The sequence below is a fragment of the Phoca vitulina genome, unplaced genomic scaffold (genome assembly GCF_004348235.1).
Source record: "Phoca vitulina isolate PV1807 unplaced genomic scaffold, GSC_HSeal_1.0 scaffold34, whole genome shotgun sequence".
Lineage (NCBI taxonomy): Eukaryota > Metazoa > Chordata > Mammalia > Carnivora > Phocidae > Phoca > Phoca vitulina.
In genome coordinates this window covers 522,909-541,421 of record NW_022589737.1, presented here as the reverse complement: position 1 = coordinate 541,421, position 18,513 = coordinate 522,909, and the positions used below count along the sequence as shown (strand labels likewise).

Sequence of the window (18,513 nt, the reverse complement as noted above, 5' to 3'; positions counted from 1 at the left end):
CTCCAGATCTGATCCCTTCCCCCTGGGGTGCCCACCCAAGCCCAGCCCTTTTCCCAGGGCCTGACAGCTTCAGAAATCGGGGGGAAGCGGACGGAAGAAGGGAGTAGGGCTAGAATGATTCCAGTATTGGGGCTGGAGGAGGGAGGAGCATTTCCTTACCTGAGGGCACCGGCCTCTCCCCTTGTTTGCTCTGAGATAGCCAGTCTCGCTCCTGCCCTGCACGAGGAGGCCGCCCTGTGGGCGCTGCCTTCCCTCCCCCAGACCCAGACGCCCAGACCGACCCACAGACGGCTGGACTCGGCCATGGCCCGGCTTCCAGAGCCCTTCCTCTGCGGGGCCCTTCTGGGCTTCGTCTGCCTGGGCGGTGAGGAGGCGGCGGGCGGGACTGCGGTCAGAGCTTGGGGGGCAGACGCCTGGCCTCCCGGCTCCAGGGGCCGGCTCAGTCCCGCGGAGCGGGCTGGGGGTGCGCGGGGCCGCAGGGGCCCGGGGTCCGCGGGGCGGGGCCGGGGAAAGGCGTCGAAGGCCGGGCGGGCGAAGGACACAGTCACGCAAGCCGGCGGGCAAGTTGGGCCTCCCCGGGAGGGTTTAACCACCACCGGACTATTGTTTTCCTTTCCCTGACGAACACACCCTCATACCTGGCCCAGTCTCGGGCCTTTTACCCACAAAAACCCGGCCGAGATGTGTGCTCCTCCCTCCCGGCAACCTCAGGTTTCGAGAAGGGAGAGATTGAGGGGAGGGAGCTGAGCTCTGGAGGAGGGAGGGAGGCCTTGAGAGCCGCGGGTTGGGCCGGACCCCAAGACCGCCACCGGGATTCGGCGCCGGACCTCCACTCCACCCCAGCCCCGGGCCTGGCGCCGTCCTAGCGCTTCTCCCGCCGGCCTCCCCTCTCTCTGTGTCCCCCCAGCCCCCGGGCTAGCCGTGGAGGTGAAGGTACCCGCCGAGCCCCTGAGCACCCCCGTGGGCAAGACCGCAGAGCTGACCTGCAGCTACAGCACGTCGGTGGGAGACAACTTCGCCCTGGAGTGGAGCTTTGTTCCGCCTGGGAAGCCCATGTCTGAGTCCCACCCGGTGAGCTAAGAGCGTTGCGCTGGAGTGGGGCGGCCCTCCTGCCTCTTGGTGGGGTTGGCTGGGAGAGGCTGGAACAGAGGGCCCACCCAGGATGAGGGTGCGGGTCAGAGAGGGTGGGTTTGGGGATCAGCATGCTTGGATGAAAAAATGAGTGGAGTCTTTCTAGATCTTCTTAGGACCACAGTCTGCATGACTCCGTATGCCATATAGGGCCCTGTGTATCCAACCTCTCTCCCCGAGCTCCTACAAGCAACTCCCCTAGCCTTGTGCAGTCCCAGTTTCATTAATGCTAAGCTCTGGTGATTGTTAGTAGGATCAAATGATGCCCCTTCCAGGAATATTTGCATTAATTTCCCCCCTCAGATTGAGAGCCGTGCTTAGCTGAAAGCAATAAAACTAGTTTATTTAGCCCTTGGGAAGGGATGGTATTTGGGGACAGATAGACCTTGCTGGTTCTGGCTCCAGAGCATCAGCTTCCCTGTCTGGTATAAAAGGAGGGGCCTCTAATACCTTCTTATGTCTGCTTTGGAGAAAGGACTGTAGAGTTGACGCCAGGCAGAAAAAGGCACATATGTGTGTCCTCTGCTTCTCCTCAGATCCTGTACTTCACCGGTGGCCGTCTGTATCCAACTGGTTCTAAGGCAAAGAGGGCCAGCCTGCTTCAGAACCCCCCCACAAGAGGGGTGGCCACCCTGAAGCTGACTGATGTCGACCCCTCGGACACTGGAACCTACCTCTGCCAAGTTAATAATCCGCCAGATTTCTACACCAATGGGTTGGGGCTAATCAACCTTACTGTGCTTGGTAAGGCAGGCTGGGGACCCACCAGCCACCCATATACTGAGAAAGATTGCACTGGGCCTGCTAAGTTCCCTCCCCCAGATCCCTGATTTCTAGCCCAAGCACACACTGCGCTGGGGACCCCAAGGGAAAATACCTCCTTCCCAAAGTCCTCCACCCTCCACAAAGAATGCCTCTTCCCTCAGTCTCTAGTCACAAAGGGTTCAAGAGAGAGAAAGCTCTTCCCATATATAGGGATCTGAGTCATGCCCCGGACAACTCTATCTTTGGGGGAACGTCCCTTTTGTAGCTCAGATTCTGTCTCTCCGTATGTCAGTGGCAGAGAAGGGGAGTGGCCATTAAAGGAACAAGGGCCCCTGTCACTAGGCACCAACTTTGTGTTCACAATTTCCATCTCACTCCAACCCAGAACCTGCTCAGAGATGAGCAAACAGAAACTATGAAAGAGGCTGGGGATGTCTAGGTGGAAAAGTGAAGATTTAGGAGGTGTGTAACAATTGCACTCAAATATCTGAAGGCTTGTCCTGTGGAGGAGAAATTTTTCATTTCTCTTTGTGGGCAGAAATTGGGACCAAATGGGTGGATATTATATTAACACAGATTTTGGCTCAACACGAGGAAGAATTTTCTAACAATCAGAATTTCCAATAGTGGCAATCATTTCCTGGGGATGCAGTGGAATGTGAAGAGAAGTGGACTACTATTTGGTGGGAGTACTGGAGCAGGAAATCCAGCACGTGATGGGGGGGTGGGGCTAAAAGATGGCTAAAGTACTTTCTGTGATTCTTGCAGTGCCCCCCAGTAGTCCCTTGTGCAGTAAGAGTGGTCAGACCTCTGTGGGGGGCTCTGCTGCACTGAAGTGCAGCTCTTCTCAGGGAGCCCCCAGGCCAGTGTACAACTGGGTACGCCTTGGATCTTTCCCTACACCTTCTCCTGGCAGCATGATGCAAGGTAAGGGCCTGGGGCATCAGGGAAGAGGGGACTCAGGACCTGGGCACACCTGGTCTCTAAACTCCACACCCCCTCACTTATCGGTTCTGTGCCGTACCATTCCCTGCTTCTTCCCTGGGGTCCTGTATTGCTCCCTCCTGTCTGGCTTCCTGTGGTCTGTGGCTCTGTGCTCCTGGGAGCATTTCTCAAGTTACATGTACTCCTGGTGTCTTGGATGACAGTGGAAGACAGGGGGAAGACAGGGGGTCTTCTATGATTTCCACTTTTGGGGATTTCTTGAGGGTCACGAATCATTTCCAAGCTTCCCAGAGAGGAAACTGAGGCAGAGTAACATGGACTGGCTTGAATCATTTAGTCAGTGTCTTGGGAGGAACCAGGTAAATGGGTAAGAGCCTTGTCTTCTCAGCTTCCTCATACTTGTTCCAGTGCCCTGTCCCTTGCCCCAGCCCCAGCACACCCCTTTATCAATCCAGAGAGCCCTCTGGATCATCTGGTGTGTGCTCTGCCTTCTAAAGGGAGGGTAAGCAGCTTAGTAAAACATTTGAGCTACCCCAGAAGGTAGTTTCTAGCAATGAAGCCTTCCCTTCACCCCAACCTGGAACCTGACATCAGCCAGTAAGCATCCCACCCCAATCCCATGAGTGTGCCATCTCCCCCTCCCCTGAAAAGGCAGCTGTGCAGGGTGGAAAGAGCACAGAAGTGGCAGTGACTTTGGCACTTCCTTTCTGGTTCACCTCGGACAATTACCTTCCTTCTCTGAGCCAGGGTCCCCCCTAATAAATGAGGTTAGTCCCTTCCTGACAGGATTGTGTTAAGGATGAAATATGTTTTCATCATAGTAGGTGCTCCCTGTGAGTTGAATGAATGATGGAACACTTCCTCCTTACCCTCTAGATGAGGTGTCTGGCCAGCTCATTCTCACCAATCTCTCCCTGACCAATTCTGGCACCTACCGCTGTGTGGCCACCAACCAGATGGGCAGTGCGTCCTGTGAGCTGACCCTCTCTGTGACTGGTAGGCGATGCTGGGCAGAGGCCCGGCTGGCAGGCCTGGGCTGGGGAGGCTGCGTGAGACACCTGGGGAGAGGCCAAGGGAGGTCTGCCCCTCCGAGTTCCCTGTGTCCCCTTTAGAGCCATCCAAAGGCCGAGTGGCTGGGGCCCTGATTGGGGTGCTCCTGGGCGTGCTGTTCCTGTCAGTTGCTGCGTTCTGCCTGATAAGGTTCCAGAAAGAGAGGAGGAAGAAGCCCAAGGAGACATATGGGGGTAGTGACATTCGGTGAGCAGGAGGGCTGGGCGGGGGTTACAGAAAAGGAGAAAAGGGCTTGGGTTATGAGTAGGTGACTTCAGCCCTCAGACTCTGACATATTTCGGGTTGTTTGGGGGTAAGGAGTGCTGCTCAGCTCTGGGATTCGGTGGTGGGGGTGGCAGGTAGAGCAAGTGTGCTTGCGTGTGAGCGATGCACAGGGTGGAGGACTTGGTTCACGGCTTCCCTCACCCTCCTCACACTTAAAAGAATTTTCAGTTTTTAAGTCCTTTTCATATATATATATATATATATATATATATATATATATATATATATATATACCGGATATGGATGCCAAGAGTTGGATTTGTCCTGAGCCTTCAACTGAGTTTAGTTCTTCTGTGTGGGGGAGTAAGGAAAGGAGAGGCAAAGCTGCCTCTGTCACCCGTTAGCTGTCAGTCGTGGGGTCCAGAAGAGGGCTCAGAGCAATATTTCTCAAGGTGTGGTCTTCAGATTCCCTGGACAGAAAATATCAGATTCCAGCTACTTCCTATTCCTCCTGAAGCAGTGTGTGTGCGTGTGTGTGTGTGTGAGATGGGGCCTGGAATCTTCATTTCAACCCAAATGCCACAGATGATTTTCATGCACAGTAAAAATTTAAAGTCTTTGGGTTAGAGGATGGGGGGGGGGGTCCTTTGAGGGATGCCCCCAACCTTCACTAAAAATTTTCTTATATCAGGGAGGATGCCATTGCGCCTGGGATTTCGGAGCAAACTTCTGTGAGAGCTGATTCTAGCAAAGGGCTCCTGGAGAGGCCCCCCTCTGCCAATAGTGTGACGACCACCAAGTCCAAGCTCCCTATGGTTGTGTGATTTCCCCTATCCTTGAGGGGGAATATCAAGAATTAAAGCCTTTGGGTACCATATTGTCTCCCTCTTCTTTCTGCCGGCATAGCTAATTCCTCTAGGCGGCACAAAGAGTATTACCAGGACGCGAAGGAATGGGCTTGGGGTCCTAAAGGAGATGCTGTAGGTGGGAAGTTTGGTTGGCTCCAAGAGAGTAGGTTTTAACAAGGTCCTCTTCCCATTTTTCCCCCTCCTCACCTCCACTTTTGGGTTTGGTCAAGTGAAATTTGCTCAAGCTTCAGGCGATGGCCTTGTGCACCCAAACTCCCTCCCCTCCGGCACCCTCTGAATACTTGGACATTCCTCTTTATTGTTCACATTCCAACCCAGCACGGTCACATGCACACACGGAGATAAAAATCCTTCGGGCCACAGCCCCAGGAGCCCGGCGGGGGGCGGGGCTAGCAGGGTGGGGGCGGGGCCGCGGCAGACTCCTCCTACCGAGCCTCCCAGGAGCTCGGCGTTTGCATAAACAAGATGAGAGCTGGAGAGGTGGCTCTCGGGGTGCGCCGGGGAGAGGGGAAGCAGATTACAGGCAGGCGTGGGGTTGGGGTGCGAAATAGGTACTTCCCTTACGATCAGAGCAATAGGTACTTCCCTTAGATCAGAGCAGGAGGTATCCAACACCATAAAAACCCTCTTTCCCTCTCTCCTCACCCCAGAGCCAAAGTTCTGGGGCTAGGCTGGGGCGCGAACAGCACAGAGACGCAGAGCGCCCCCTTTATCTGCGCACAGAACGAAAGGCCTTTTTTTTTTTTTAAGTTAGTGTACTTGGGCGACGCTTAGGGCGCCCTCCGCAGTGCGCGCAGGGAAGTGCACGGAGGCTGCGGAGGCAGAGCTGCATGCGGGGTGCGGGCAGAGGTGGGCGAGAAGCAAAAGAAGGAAGATGTGAGAGCGCGGGGTTTGGGGCTAGGGTGGGAAGGAAGGGCGAATGGGGACCATATTAGACTGGAGGACTAACTAAAAGGGCACGGACTTAGCGACTCCTCGACGGAGCCTGCCTGGGAGAGGGAGTCTCTGGGGACGCAGGGAGGGCTCCTGAAGCTGGCAGGCTGGTGGGAAGGAGAGGATCACAAACACGGCAGGGAAGTCTCGTCACTGCGAAGGGGACGCGGCATCCATCTCTCCTTGGCAACTGAGGACAGAGAAGGTCTGAGCACCTGCCCTCCCGGGTACTTCCTCTCCCCCTTCCTTCTCCCTTCCTGAACCAGGACACCAGGGCGGGGAGCGCCAGGGGACCTCAGTCACCCAGAACCCCCCACCCGAGTCACTGAGCTGAAATAAGCCCGTGACCAGTGCGTGTGTGCGCCGCAGTGTTTACAGCCTCAGGCCGGGTTTGTGCAGCCAAATGGGGGTGGCTGCGTTTCTGTGTTGGTCCAGGTGTGTCCCTGTCGCAGCCTCAGGCGTCCTGATGAAAACCCTTAGGCTGGAGGGGGTGACGGCGGGCAGAGGGAAGGGTGGGGCATTTGGTCCTTTTCTCCCCCTCAGGCCTCCCACCCGCGTCCGAGTCTTATTCATTACCTTTGAAAATGCTCAGTTCTTCGGTCCAGGGCGGGGCAGAAGGAGGGAGGAGAGAGGAACAGGTGAGCTCTCGGAACCCGCAGCACCCTCAGCCTCCTCCCAGCCACCCACCCCAGGTCTCGCCTGGGAGCCCCCGACCCTTAGCTCCCTCTCCACCCCGCAGCCCGCCCGTAGTCTCCGGGCTACTTCGGAGGGGGAGCGGGGCCGCTCTCGGCAGGTCCCGGGTTTGGGAAGGGGGAACCTGCCGCCCGCCGCGCCCCGCCCGCCTCACCTGGCCTAGTCTCCGCTGGGGCCGCCGCCCGCGCCTCCCCGGGCGCCCCCAGCTCCGCCCGTTCCCCCGTGGCCCGGGCCCTTCCGGCCGCGCTCTCCACTCTTTATCTTCTTCCGCGCCATGTGGCCCCGGAAACTCGCCTGGATTTTGGCCGCCGCTGCGTTGGCGCCAGGATCGTCCAGCGGGATGTCTAGGATGTCGTCGTCCGGCTTGGAGCACGCGCTCTCCTGGGGGCGGGGCAGGGGGTACTCGTGGGATGACTGGGATGAGACCCCGACAGGGTAAGGTAGGAGTAGAGCCTTGGGGGGGACCGACGCGCGAGTGGGAAGCGCAGAGAGGGGAGCTATGGGCGTGGGGAAGGGCTGAGCAAGGGCCGCGCGCGCTGGTGTGTGTGTGTGTGTGTGTGTGTGTGTGTGTGTGTGTGTCCCTCCTGGAGAGCGGCAAGCAAAAAGTTAGGGTCATGGTCAGGTGGACTCAGCTGTGTTTCCAACTCAGGAAAGAGTCGTGCACGGTGGGCTGGGGTACAAGACAGCCAGAGAGCCCTGAGTGAGCTGAGCGAAGGGTCCATCACCAGCGGCTGAGCTGGAGAGCGGCAGAGCTGATGGAGGGTGGGCTGGGAGGAGCAAAGTAGACAGCAGCAGGGACTCCTGGATGTGGCTGCCCCTCCCCCCTGTCCTCAGAGGGTGCCTCCAGATCAGAAGGGCCCCTTCTGAGTCCAGGATTCCCTGGGATAGGGTGTAGAAGAATCAGGCCAGTCCCTTCCCTAAGTAAAATTACATCAGGGCTCAAAGCTGGAATTAGGGTGAAGGTGGGGCTAACCCCTGGTGAGTCAGCCTCCCTCCACCTAGGGCTAGAGGCCCAGAGACTGCTTTGCCATTGATTCTTCCCTTTCCAGTGCTCCCCAGGAGGTACTCAAACACAGCAGAGACGAGGTGGTCTGGAAGAAGCTACAGAGAAAAGGCTTCACTCCAAAAAAGACAAAGGAAAGATGAGGAGCAAGAAGTCCTTGGCCTTGTGTGCTCCAGAAGAAAGGTGTTATGACAATAGCTACCCATTAAGTACTTCTCTTGTTCCTGGCACAGTAACACAGTGTTTTACAGACATTATTTTATTTAGTCCTGGCAAAGCTATGACGCACCTTTTATTGTCATCCTAGTTTACCTCTAATAAAACTGATGATGTAAGTGTTTATAAATCTTACATGAGGTTGTATAGATAGTTACTAATGGACCTAAGATTCAGACCCTTGTATGTCAGAGTCCAGAGTATATTTTCAACCCCTATTCCGTAGCATAAGCAAAGGCAGTCAAGAAAATGAACCAAGCTCTACCTCTTGTTACCTAATGCTTTCTTGTCTCAGCTCCTTCATCTTAAATCAGGATCATCGTATCTACCTCTATGGGTTGCGAGGAAGAATAAACAGCATGATATACATCCAGTTTCTCGCACAATCTAGTTGCTCAATAAATGGTAGCTATTACGATGATTCTTTTAATTAATAAGTTGATGTGAAATAGTAGTTTTTATAGGCCAAAAAATAAAACAACCCCAATTTCATATGGTTCAGCCTATAATAATCACATCCACCCCCAGGGCCTCAGGTTTCTGTCTCCCACAGCCTGCCCTAGCTGAGACAGGCAAAGGTTAGGGAATAGATGGTATTGATTTTAGAAGTAAGGCTCTGGAATGGAGAGGGCCTCAGTCCCTGAGCCCCTTTGTTGCTTAATATTATGCACAGCATTAATGTGGGTTGGGATGCATATGGTTACTATGGAGTTAAAAAGGCATTTCTCTTTTGATCTGACCCTGTGGCTTCTAGGAATTCTCTCCTCCCCCCTCCACCCCCCACCCCAAGGACTTCTGCTTTAAAAATGGCTTCCCCTCATCATCTTAGCAATGCTGTTTTCATTTCCTGGGCTTCAGTGTTCTGCAATTTGTGCTCAAGATGCCCACAATTGATTTAAATGCAGTTACAGGGAGTTATTAAGAAGCCTGTGTGGTTGTGGAGGGGATTGGCACTCTTTTTGTCTTTTGCAGGTCTAGCACTCCCTCTCTGACCTCTTATTCTCCACCTGTAATCAGAAACAACTCTTGTGTTCCTTGATTCCCAGAGCTCATGCCTCTCTTGGGATATCCTTAGGGAAAGAGGTTCTCCTCAACAGAGGACAACGATTTAAAACCAACCAACCAACCAACCAACTAACCCATTCCTGACCCACCTACCCTTGGCCAGCAACTATGGAAGAAGGGGTATCTTCCCCCAACTGTGCTACGACCAAGCTGCTCTGTCTCTACCCACCTCAACCGGATCCAGAATGGAAACCCAGAACAACTGGCAGAGGCATCCAACACACTACTCCTCCCCCAAATCAGCTCCCTCTCCCTCCAGCTGAATTCTCAGGGCAGAGCAGCTAGGTGGCCTGTCCACAGGCAGAACCGGAGAGAGAATAAAAGGAATCCAGGAAGGGTCATGGTTCTGGGCTGGTGCCTTCTAAAGCCTGAGAGCTCCATATGAACCAGCGGTGGAAACGTGCACTAGAGGGTAAAACAGGAACCATGGCTTCTGGTCCCAAGCGGGCGTATCACTTCACCTCCAGGGGTCTCAGTTTCTTCAGGCCGCAACTGGAACTTGGCCTAGATGGATAAATTCTTTAGGTCCCCAATCCTAAAAGCCTTAAGAATTATCCCCGCTAGGGCGCCTGGGTGGCTCAGTTGGTTTAAGCCTCTGCCTTCCGCTCAGGTCATGATCCTGGAGTCCCAGGATTGAGCCCCGCATAGGGCTCCCTGCTCAGTGGGGAGTCTGCTTCTCCATCTGCCCCTCACCGCATTCTTGTGCTCTCTCTCAAATAAATAAATAAATAAATCTTAAAAAAAAAAAAAGAATTATCTCTACCTATTGCTTACTATATGCCAGGCCCTGTGCTTTGCACACATCACCTCACTTAATCCCCACTTCAGAGGTAAAAAAACAGCCTCAGAGACATTTTGTAATTTACCCAAGGCCACAGAGCTAACAAATTGTGATGGGATTCGGAAGCCTCAGGGCAGGTAATTATTTCTATGAGTTCAGCTAGACCAAGTCAACCAGACTAAGCAAAAGAAATGAGTGGAATCCAAAAAAATGTCTCCTTGCCTTTTCATATTAAGTGAATGGAGGGAAGTCATATATATGTGACTATGTAAATCAGCAACTGGTACATTTGAATCGGCAGCTCTGCCTCTTAAAAAAAAAAAAAAAAGCTCTGTTTTCTTCTCGAGCTTCCTTGCCAAGGGGCAAGAAGGAAATAAGGCAGGACTAAGTGTTTCCCAACACCAGGTCAGATGGTCAGCAAGGAGAGCCCCAGAATGAAAGATACAGAGGGCCCTGCCTTGGGGTGCCTGGCTGGCTCAGCCGAGAGGGGTTGATGTAGAGGGGTTTGGGCGTAGAGCTTACTTAAAAAAAAGAAAGAAAAAAAAAGAGGGCCTCTAGACCCCAGATGCACTCTGTTCTCTACATGTCCCAGCTCCATTCCAGCTCTCAGTCCACCTCCACAGAATGGGGATGGGGTAGGAAGATCCTCAGTCCCAGCCCTGTTCCAGCCCTCTGCCCGTCCCCCCTTTTTTTTTTTTTTTCCCCCCCCCCCCCCCCGCACATTCTTACAATGGTGCTGTCTCTTGCTTAGTCCTTTAGCCCTGCAGATCTGGGACAGGGCCTCACAGGGTTGTTGTGATGATTAAATATAAAGTTAATATGGTAAGCAATCACAAATTGACCAATATTATTGATGTTAATGAATCAAAATCATAATAACAACTACAATGATTTACCCCTAAGTTCTTTCTGCCTCTTGGTACCCAGACATAGGGAAGTCTCATCTCTTATAAACTGGGCTATTCTTTCCTTCCAAACCTCACTTTTTTTTTTTTTCTTTTCTTTTGTAAGCCATAGGGTGGAGGGTGGGGAGCAGGCAAAGTCATAACCTCTTGTATCATTAGCTGGCTTGACTGAATGACAGAGAATGCAAGGACTTTGGAGTAGTCTTTCTCCATATGTAGGGGCTAAAAATAGAAAATAAATAAACACATTCCATATATGTATGATCACTGTACTCCTCTGGGGTGCTAGGAGCCAGGTCCTGTGCAGGCGCTTTCGTACCCAAGTCACCTTAGCAGCAATCTACTTGGGCATCAGGCACTCGCAGCCTCCAGGTCTCCGTGTGGGCGCTGACAAATTGCAGACACTTCCTTGCCTCGCCAGCAGGGCTCCCTCGCGGTCACTTCACCCAGCCCCCTCCGGGGCTAGATGGCGTTGGGGGACGGGCCAACCCCTCCCCAGAACCACACTGACTAGGCTCTCTGCTGCCCATCATCATTCTTTAGCTAACCAATATGAACTGACTGTCCACCCCCACCCCCGCGCTGTACACGAGGGTCACGGAGATCATCCTGTCTGCCCACCTACGGCGGTGGCAGTGGGATGGGGAATGGAGTGAGGGCGAAAGCCAGGGGAAAGGAGACCGAAAGGAGTCGCCGCAGCTTCGCTACAGTTTACAGCGTCTCTCCGGGGGAAGTTCCTCTTCTCGTCTGACCTGCAGCTTCGCTGCTGCAGAGCCCTGCAGAGTCCCCGGTCCAACCTGGACTGCCTGGCGGATGGGCATCCAGACGCCCCCGCGAGTTGGGGAGTATTTTTCCTAGGGCTTCCAAGTCAGGCGGGTACCTTCCACCACCCACCACCCACGTCTCCGCAGGCACCCCTTATTGCTCCTGGGTCTTCTGCACCCTCAAATGCACTTCCATCCCTTACTCTCCCTCCAGGGGGTTCTTGGGAGCCCCTTGCCCCAGATCAAGCTGAGTGCCGGTCCCCCCGGCCCTCTAACTTACGGTGCAGCAGTCCATGCTGGTGTTGGGGGTCCTTGGCTGGGGCACAGGCTGGCGCAGGGCGGGGGTGGGGTCTGTGTGGTGCTGGGTGGGGACTCTGGGGCCTTGGGGTGCCCGCTGACCAGCGCCGAAGCAGCCGCTCCGCTCTCGGGTCCTCTCTCCCGCGCTCCGCTCTGCTCGCAAATGTAACCTGAGCCCTTCGGTCGAGAAGCCAATCAGGAGAAGGCTCGGGCAGGGCGGGCGGGGATTTTACAGGGAGGACCACGCCCCCTCCCTGCTCCCTCCGCCTCGCTCCCCCTCCTGCCCCAACCCCTCCGCCTACACACTTCCATCCATTCCTCCTACACACCCCATCCTCCCAAATTCAACCCCCTTGTTTGCTGAGGCGGCAGACTGCCAGGCAGATGTATGCCACCGCAGGCAGAGGGAGGCCCCCGACATCCCGGGCACAAACACATTCACATCTGGGCACGACACCCCTCCCACCCGTATGTGGAAAACCACGTACCCCTCACCCACCTCCCCACACTTCCACAACTTAGCTAGAGTCCCAAATATGGCTCCCTCTAACTCCTCCTCCCCTCACCCCCGCCAGTCCTCAAAGAAAAGCCCCCTAAGACGTGCGTTTAAAAAAGTCCCATCATCACTCTGCTACGGAACCAAGAAAGCTGTCAGTACAAAACCTGAGGGTGAGCACACATAAACACGAAAGCTCACAAGCCCCACATGTGTATATGTGACACTGCCCCGGCTCGCCGACACGCGCACGGCTGCGGGCAGACTCTACAGACACCACCTGGAAAAATAACTACAAAGACCTTGTACACACGCTGTGCAGATAAATGCAGACGGTGCCCGGCCTGCATAGGTGGGTAATCACGCTACCGGCGAGGTCCCCGTTACCTATCTATCGATCTATCATCTATCTATCATCTATCATCTATCTAATGTATGTATTTATGCATAGATACTAGCTTGGGAGAAATACCCTTCCCTCCCACTCCCCAGTCCAGAATCTCCCTAACCTCTTTTTTAAAAATTAATTTATTTTAGAGATAGAGAGAGGGGGGAGAGAGCAAGAGAGAGCGAGAGAGAGAGAGAGCAAGGGTGGGGAGGAGCAGAGGGAGAGGGACAAGCCTACTCCTTGCTAAGGGGGGTGGAGGCCCACGTGGGGCTGATCCCACCACCCTGAGTTCATGATCTGAGCCCAAACCAAGAGTCCCTTGCTCAACCTGCTGAGCCACCCAGGCGCCCCTCCCTAACCTCTTGATCCATTGCTTCAGAATAAAACAAAAACTGGCCACTCTCACCCTGCCCCTGGGAAGAAGAAAAATACCCGAAACCCTAGTATTGAGAAATTTAAAAAATGGTTGTCTTTTGGGGTCCACGGTGGAGGAAGGATGTGGGCTTTGTGAGAGGCTGGAGAAGGGAGATACGGAGGAACATCGTGGAGCAGCCTGTCCGGGTAGGAGAGCAGGCAGTGTGGCATGTTAAGTGGATAGAGTAGGCCACCTCCGAAGAAAACAGAAAGTCTTTTTCAGCTAGGGTCCCAGAGGAGGGAAGGCTGCTCAGGCAGGTTGACTGAAGCAGAGCAAGGAGGGGAAAAGGCCCTGTGGCTCTGCTTGGGACAGGGGATCCTGGAACAGCACTGCAGGGAATCCACAGCCACTGGCCAGTCCTAGCAGGGCTGCCGCAGGCTTCCTTCCTACCTGAATGGGCTACAGGCTTTGCTGGCCAAAGGGAAAATGAGTGGGAGGGAAATTCTTGTGGCCACTCATGATGGGAACCGGGTTAGGCAGCTTGGCCCCCCAAACCGAGCTGGATGCTGGCCGGGATTCCAGGGCTTGGGGCATAGGGGTGTCTCTCCCAGCATGTTTGGGACCCACCCACCCTTGTAACTGAAAATCTGTTCCCCAATCTGTCTCTGGCACATCCTCTATCCCCCCACCTCTGCCAAATGGCAGGATGTCCTGGGAACTCAGCCCCTTGCCTAAATGATGGGCACATCTGGGGCCTTCGCTTAGGCCAGTTCCGGTTGGACTCCAAATCTAGGATCCAGAGGAGAAAGGGAAGGAGGAAATTGGGGACAGAATGGGTATCAGGCCTGGACTCTGCTTTTCTCTTCCCAAATTAGAGCTGAGGAATTCGGGATTTAGCGAGTTTGCAGTAAAGTCCCCCAAGTTGCTAGGCAACATCCCTCTGCAGGCTGGCTGCCTCTGGGCCCTTCTTCCTGCTGGTCAGAGCTGAAGTGGGGGGGGGAGCTTTACAACATGCCCCCCTAAACTCCCACACAGGCAGCACAGCCCTTCCCTCTTCCTAAAAGATGCCCTTGTGTGGGGTGAGGGTGTCTCGGAACACTGGCGGGCCCGTGGAAGAGCAGAAATGGCAACTGTCAGTTCCATCCGCAAAACAAGCATTTCAGCAACAGCCCACTTGGGGCGCCCACGCAGAACTGGCCACTGAGCTTGCCGTGGGGGATGGGCAGTCTCCGAGGTAAGGAAAAGGTAGACAGAGAGGAAGGCAGAGACGGGAATCAGAAGACAGACACAAACTCAGACGATCCAGAGGAAGGAGCAGCGACACGCACAGCCTCATTTAAATGACACACACACGGACCCAGAGGCACAGAAACACGTCCACAGAGACACATACTGTGGGCCCGTGGCCACCCACTGACATCCAAAGACATGCACGGCAGTGCACCCTTTCACCATCACGCATCAGGGGTGCGTGCTTCCTTGGTGAGGGCTTCCTCTTTTGGACTAGGTGGCCGGGGTTCAACAGCAAGATGGGCTGGGTGGAACTCCGAGCCCCTGCTCAAACAGATGAGCAAGGAGAAGGGACAGGAGTGTGTGGAATGCCTGGGTCTGGCGGCTTTGGGGAGCAGGCTGCCTCACTCTGCAAAGCTCAGGAGCTTGGCAGAGTCATGCCAGATGACACTCCCCATGAGGACCTGGGTGCCAAGGTCATCTTTTGGAGGGTCACTTATTAACTAGCTGGACTTGAGCTCTGTAGCTGTCCTCCGTGCCTCTTCGAATTTCATAAACTCTAAGCCCCCCCCCCCCCCCCCCAGCTATTGAAGGAGAGGGACTGGCAGCCTGGAAATGAGATGAACTCCAGAGGGCCAGGTTAGAGAGGGAGCCGGGGCATGTGGGGGCGGTGGGCTGCATCGGGCAGGGAGCATGGCAGGGGAGGGGCACAAAGTCGAAGCCAGGGCCAGCAGAGGAAGAGATTTTAGACAAAAGAAAATATAAGAGATGGATTAGTGGGAAGCTTTTGGGGTCCAATATGGATCCATCTGGGGACAGATGGTGGGGGATTTGGAGAGAGTTGGTCCTCGTAAGCAGAGAGAAAAGCCAAGGCACATGGCAAGCTATTTGCCAATACTTGTGGCTTCCTTTCCTTGGAGTGGGCACTTTCTGAACATAAAATCACAGCTCAAGCCCACAGACGGACTCCATGATAAGATGAGGGTGGAAAGTAGGAGGCCGATGCCTCTGGTGGAGCTGATCTGGGGGCTTCTTAGGTCAGGATTTCACCCATTTGAATGGAGGGGGTTGGGGTAGCAGGAAATTCAGTTTTCTCTGCAAATATTTCAGCTTTTGCTGTAGTAGTATTTTTAGCAACTTGGTTGGCAGAGGAGGAGCCCGGGTACATTTTTAAAGGGGCCTCTGCCAGACTGGAGGCCTCCTCCCACCCTCACCCCACACGTCCTAAAGGAGAGGGGAAGAAAGCACATGGCTCAAGGGGTGCATTCAAATCGGGTTTGCTGGGCATTAACTGACCATTAAGTGCTCTTCACCCATAGTTGGTAGCAATCATCAGCAGTATCCTTATCATTAGCAGCATTATCCAGAAGAGGAAATACTTCTTGAACTTCTGTTGTGTGCAGGATGCGACCAGGGATGCAATAGAGAAGGTTTAATATACTTGGAAAGACAGCGGAAGGAACCAGCACTCCTGAGTGACTACTAGGTGATGTGTGTTGTGCTAACCATATCATCTATGTGGTTCCATTTCATTCTTACAGCAATCCTGTGACTTCGGCCTTATGTTTCCTATTTACAGATGAAGAAGCAAAAGTGTTGAAGAACTTACCCAAGGCTACATCGTCATTCAAGGGAAAAATCTAGATCAAAACTCAGAGCAGAATAATAACATTATTCTACGTTGGAATAGTGTTTTCCAAAGTGCTACCGAATTCATGATTTAATTTGGTGCTCATGAGAATTGTGTGGGGAGGTATTAATATTTTTAACCCCTTTTTCTGAGGACAAAGTAAGGCCTAGAGAGGTTAAATGACTTGAATTTAAGACTATGACTAGAATTAGCCCTCTGGTGAATTACAGAACCAGAGCTAAAATGCAGGAGTTCTAACTTTGAATTCTGTGTTTTCACCTCTAAGGTGCTCTGTACAACAACCCAGCACTTGCACTGGGCTTCATGGGATGGATTATAGTGGTTAGCAAAACAGACATAGTTTCTTCTCTCTTGGATCTAACAGTCTGATGATAAAAGTACATATGTATATGTGTGCACATATATGTAGATCTATGTATAGTTATAGATGTGTATATATATCTATGTGTATATATATATATGAGATATATTTAAGTAATAAATGATAGATGCCAAATGAATGATGCAGAGTAAGCATTATGGGAGTTGAGGTGTGGGAGAAATGATTGAGAATTGGGATGATCCAGGAAGGCTTCTTGGATAAGGGGGCTAGAGACGGGCAGAAGGACATCTTAGGCAGGAGCAAATGTTGTGAGCCGTGCACTGCATTTAGTGTCTCTGTGCTTATGCGACCCCATTCCAGAAAGGCCCTGAGGACAGCAATCCCAATCTCCTCCGCTCCTCACAAGGTTGTTTTGTTTTGTTTTTAGTAGGATCCACGCCCAATGTGGAGCCCAAGGCGGCTTGAACTCATGACTCTGAGATCAAGACCTGAGCTGAGATCAAGAGTTGGAAGCTTAACTGACTGAGCCACCCAGGCGCCCCCCCAAAACCCCCCCCCCCCAACAAGGTTTTATGTCTGAAGCTCAGCATCCTGATTTTACCTATGGCGACGTCTCGAAAGCCTCCAGGACCTGTAGGTACACAGCAAATGTGTACTCGTGCTTGCTCGCAGCCATGCTGGTCCTTGGTGCTTTAACACACAGCGACCCCTTGCTCCTCCTGATGTGGCAGGAGGCTGCTTCCTTCACCTCCACCCCCTTGTTCTCTGGGCCTGTGTAGTTCAAAGTCCTGGATGTGGTTTACTCCTTGTTCCTCAGTTGCCCCGAATGTCTACGTGTTTTGTTTCACTCCACTTCCCTTTCCTCGGTTTGCTTCCCCACCTTTCCTTATGAATCATAGCTAGTGGTGGCTAAGCAGTGTGTGTACCTTCTGGGCCTACACAGGCCATCTGTAAACATTGGACCGACACAACCATCTTTATGACAAGGGAACGACCATCTTGATAATATTTTAATGACAAACTCCAGCACCAACCTAATAACCACGTCAATTTGGGTGCAGACAAATGTCTGTTTGAATTAGTTTTTATAAAAAGACTTACATGAGGTACAGTTCTTACCTGATTCTTTTTTTTTTTTTCTTCTTACTTGATTCTTTAGTCCTTTCACAGACCCTTTCTTTTGTGGTTCAGCCAGATCTTCAGATAAAAGGCATTCTTGATTCTACCAGCAATATGTGTTAAGTGAGGTTCAGGCCATTCTTCTTGTCATTGTCTACCTCAGGGCAGAAAGAATAACTCTCATCCCGGAGATGGAGACCCTCTTACAATCATTCAGAATGAGCATCTCTCTGGGGCGCCTGGGTGGCTCAGTCGTTAAGCGTCTGCCTTTGGCTCAGGTCATGATCCCAGGGTCCTGGGATCGAGCCCCACATCGGGCTCCCTGCTCTGCGGGAAGCCTGCTTCTCCCTCTCCCACTCCCCTGCTTGTGTTCCCTCTTTCGCTGTGTCTCTCTCTGTCAAATAAATAAAATCTTTAAAAAAAAAAAAAAAAAAGAATGAGCATCTCTCTGAGCATGTGTGTGGGGCCAGTACCCAGCCTTACACTTCTTCATGTTCACACTGTCTAATCTGAGAACTTGGGAGTGTTGGTTTTGATCTGGATCCACTGGCCATGGCTCTCATTTATTTGGCATCTAGCAATGTACTCTTTTTTTTTTTTTAACCTTTTGTCTTATTTTAGGAACTTTAAACTCTTGCGAAAGTTAAGTAATATATAATGAACCCCACTGTACCCATTACCCACGTTCAGTAATTCCCAGCACATCACCAAACTCATATAACCCTTATTCCTTATGATTCCCCCATTACCATTTCATTCATAAACATTTAAGTACGTGTCCTTGAAACATACGGACTCTTTAATACATATTTTTAAAGTATATGTTCATTAGCCTGGAAGCTCCATAAAGAAAGAGATTAGAGCGGTTTTCTTTACCACTGTAGCCTTAGCACAGTGTCTGGGACATAGCAGATACTCGGTAAATATTGTTTGAATGATTGAATGAATAAGGGGGTGAATGAATAATACTGTCACAAGGAAACAAGGTGTGTGTGTGGGGCGCCTGGGTGGCTCAGTTGCTTGGACATCTGCCTTTGGCTCAGGTCATGATCCCAGGGTCCTGGGATCCAGCCCTGCGTCAGGCTCCCTTCTCGGCAGGGAGCCTACTTCTCCCTCTCCCTCGGCCCCTCCCCCTGCTCATGCTCTCTCTCTCTCTCAAATGAATAAATAAGATTTTTTTTAAAAAAAAGGAGGAGGGCGCCTGGGTGGCTCAGTCGTTAAGTGTCTGCCTTCGGCTCAGGTCATGATCCCGGGGTCCTGGGATCGAGGCCCGCATCGGGCTCCCTGCTCCGCGGGAAGCCTGCTTCTCC

General features: G+C 52.7%; 2 protein-coding genes across 2 annotated transcripts; one reads left to right on the top strand and one right to left on the bottom strand.

The window, feature by feature from the left end:
• Nucleotides 1-303: 303 nt before the first annotated feature.
• On the top strand, nt 304-4,344 carry VSIG2 (V-set and immunoglobulin domain containing 2). The gene is made up of 6 exons (XM_032426326.1): nt 304-364; nt 908-1,071; nt 1,668-1,875; nt 2,665-2,823; nt 3,718-3,837; nt 3,954-4,344. The coding sequence occupies exons 1-6, from the start codon at nt 304-306 to the stop codon at nt 4,100-4,102; spliced, it is 861 nt and encodes a 286-aa protein (XP_032282217.1). The 3' UTR covers nt 4,103-4,344.
• Nucleotides 4,345-5,263: 919 nt separating this feature from the next.
• On the bottom strand, nt 5,264-11,848 carry NRGN (neurogranin). The gene is made up of 4 exons (XM_032426328.1): nt 11,626-11,848; nt 6,766-6,992; nt 6,495-6,512; nt 5,264-6,108 (listed from the first exon to the last, which is right to left on the bottom strand). The coding sequence occupies exons 1-2, from the start codon at nt 11,638-11,640 to the stop codon at nt 6,771-6,773; spliced, it is 237 nt and encodes a 78-aa protein (XP_032282219.1). The 5' UTR covers nt 11,641-11,848; the 3' UTR covers nt 5,264-6,108; nt 6,495-6,512; nt 6,766-6,770.
• Between the last annotated feature and the right edge of the window lie 6,665 nt (nt 11,849-18,513).

Excerpts from the sequence above, each read along its gene's own strand:
- VSIG2 (XM_032426326.1), top strand. The coding sequence starts at position 304 with ATGGCCCGGCTTCCAGAGCCCTTCCTCTGCGGGGCCCTTCTGGGCTTC. Across the intron at positions 365-907 it reads GGGCTTCGTCTGCCTGGGCG|CCCCCGGGCTAGCCGTGGAG; the intron begins GTGAGGAGGCGG and ends GTGTCCCCCCAG. Across the intron at positions 2,824-3,717 it reads TCCTGGCAGCATGATGCAAG|ATGAGGTGTCTGGCCAGCTC; the intron begins GTAAGGGCCTGG and ends CTTACCCTCTAG.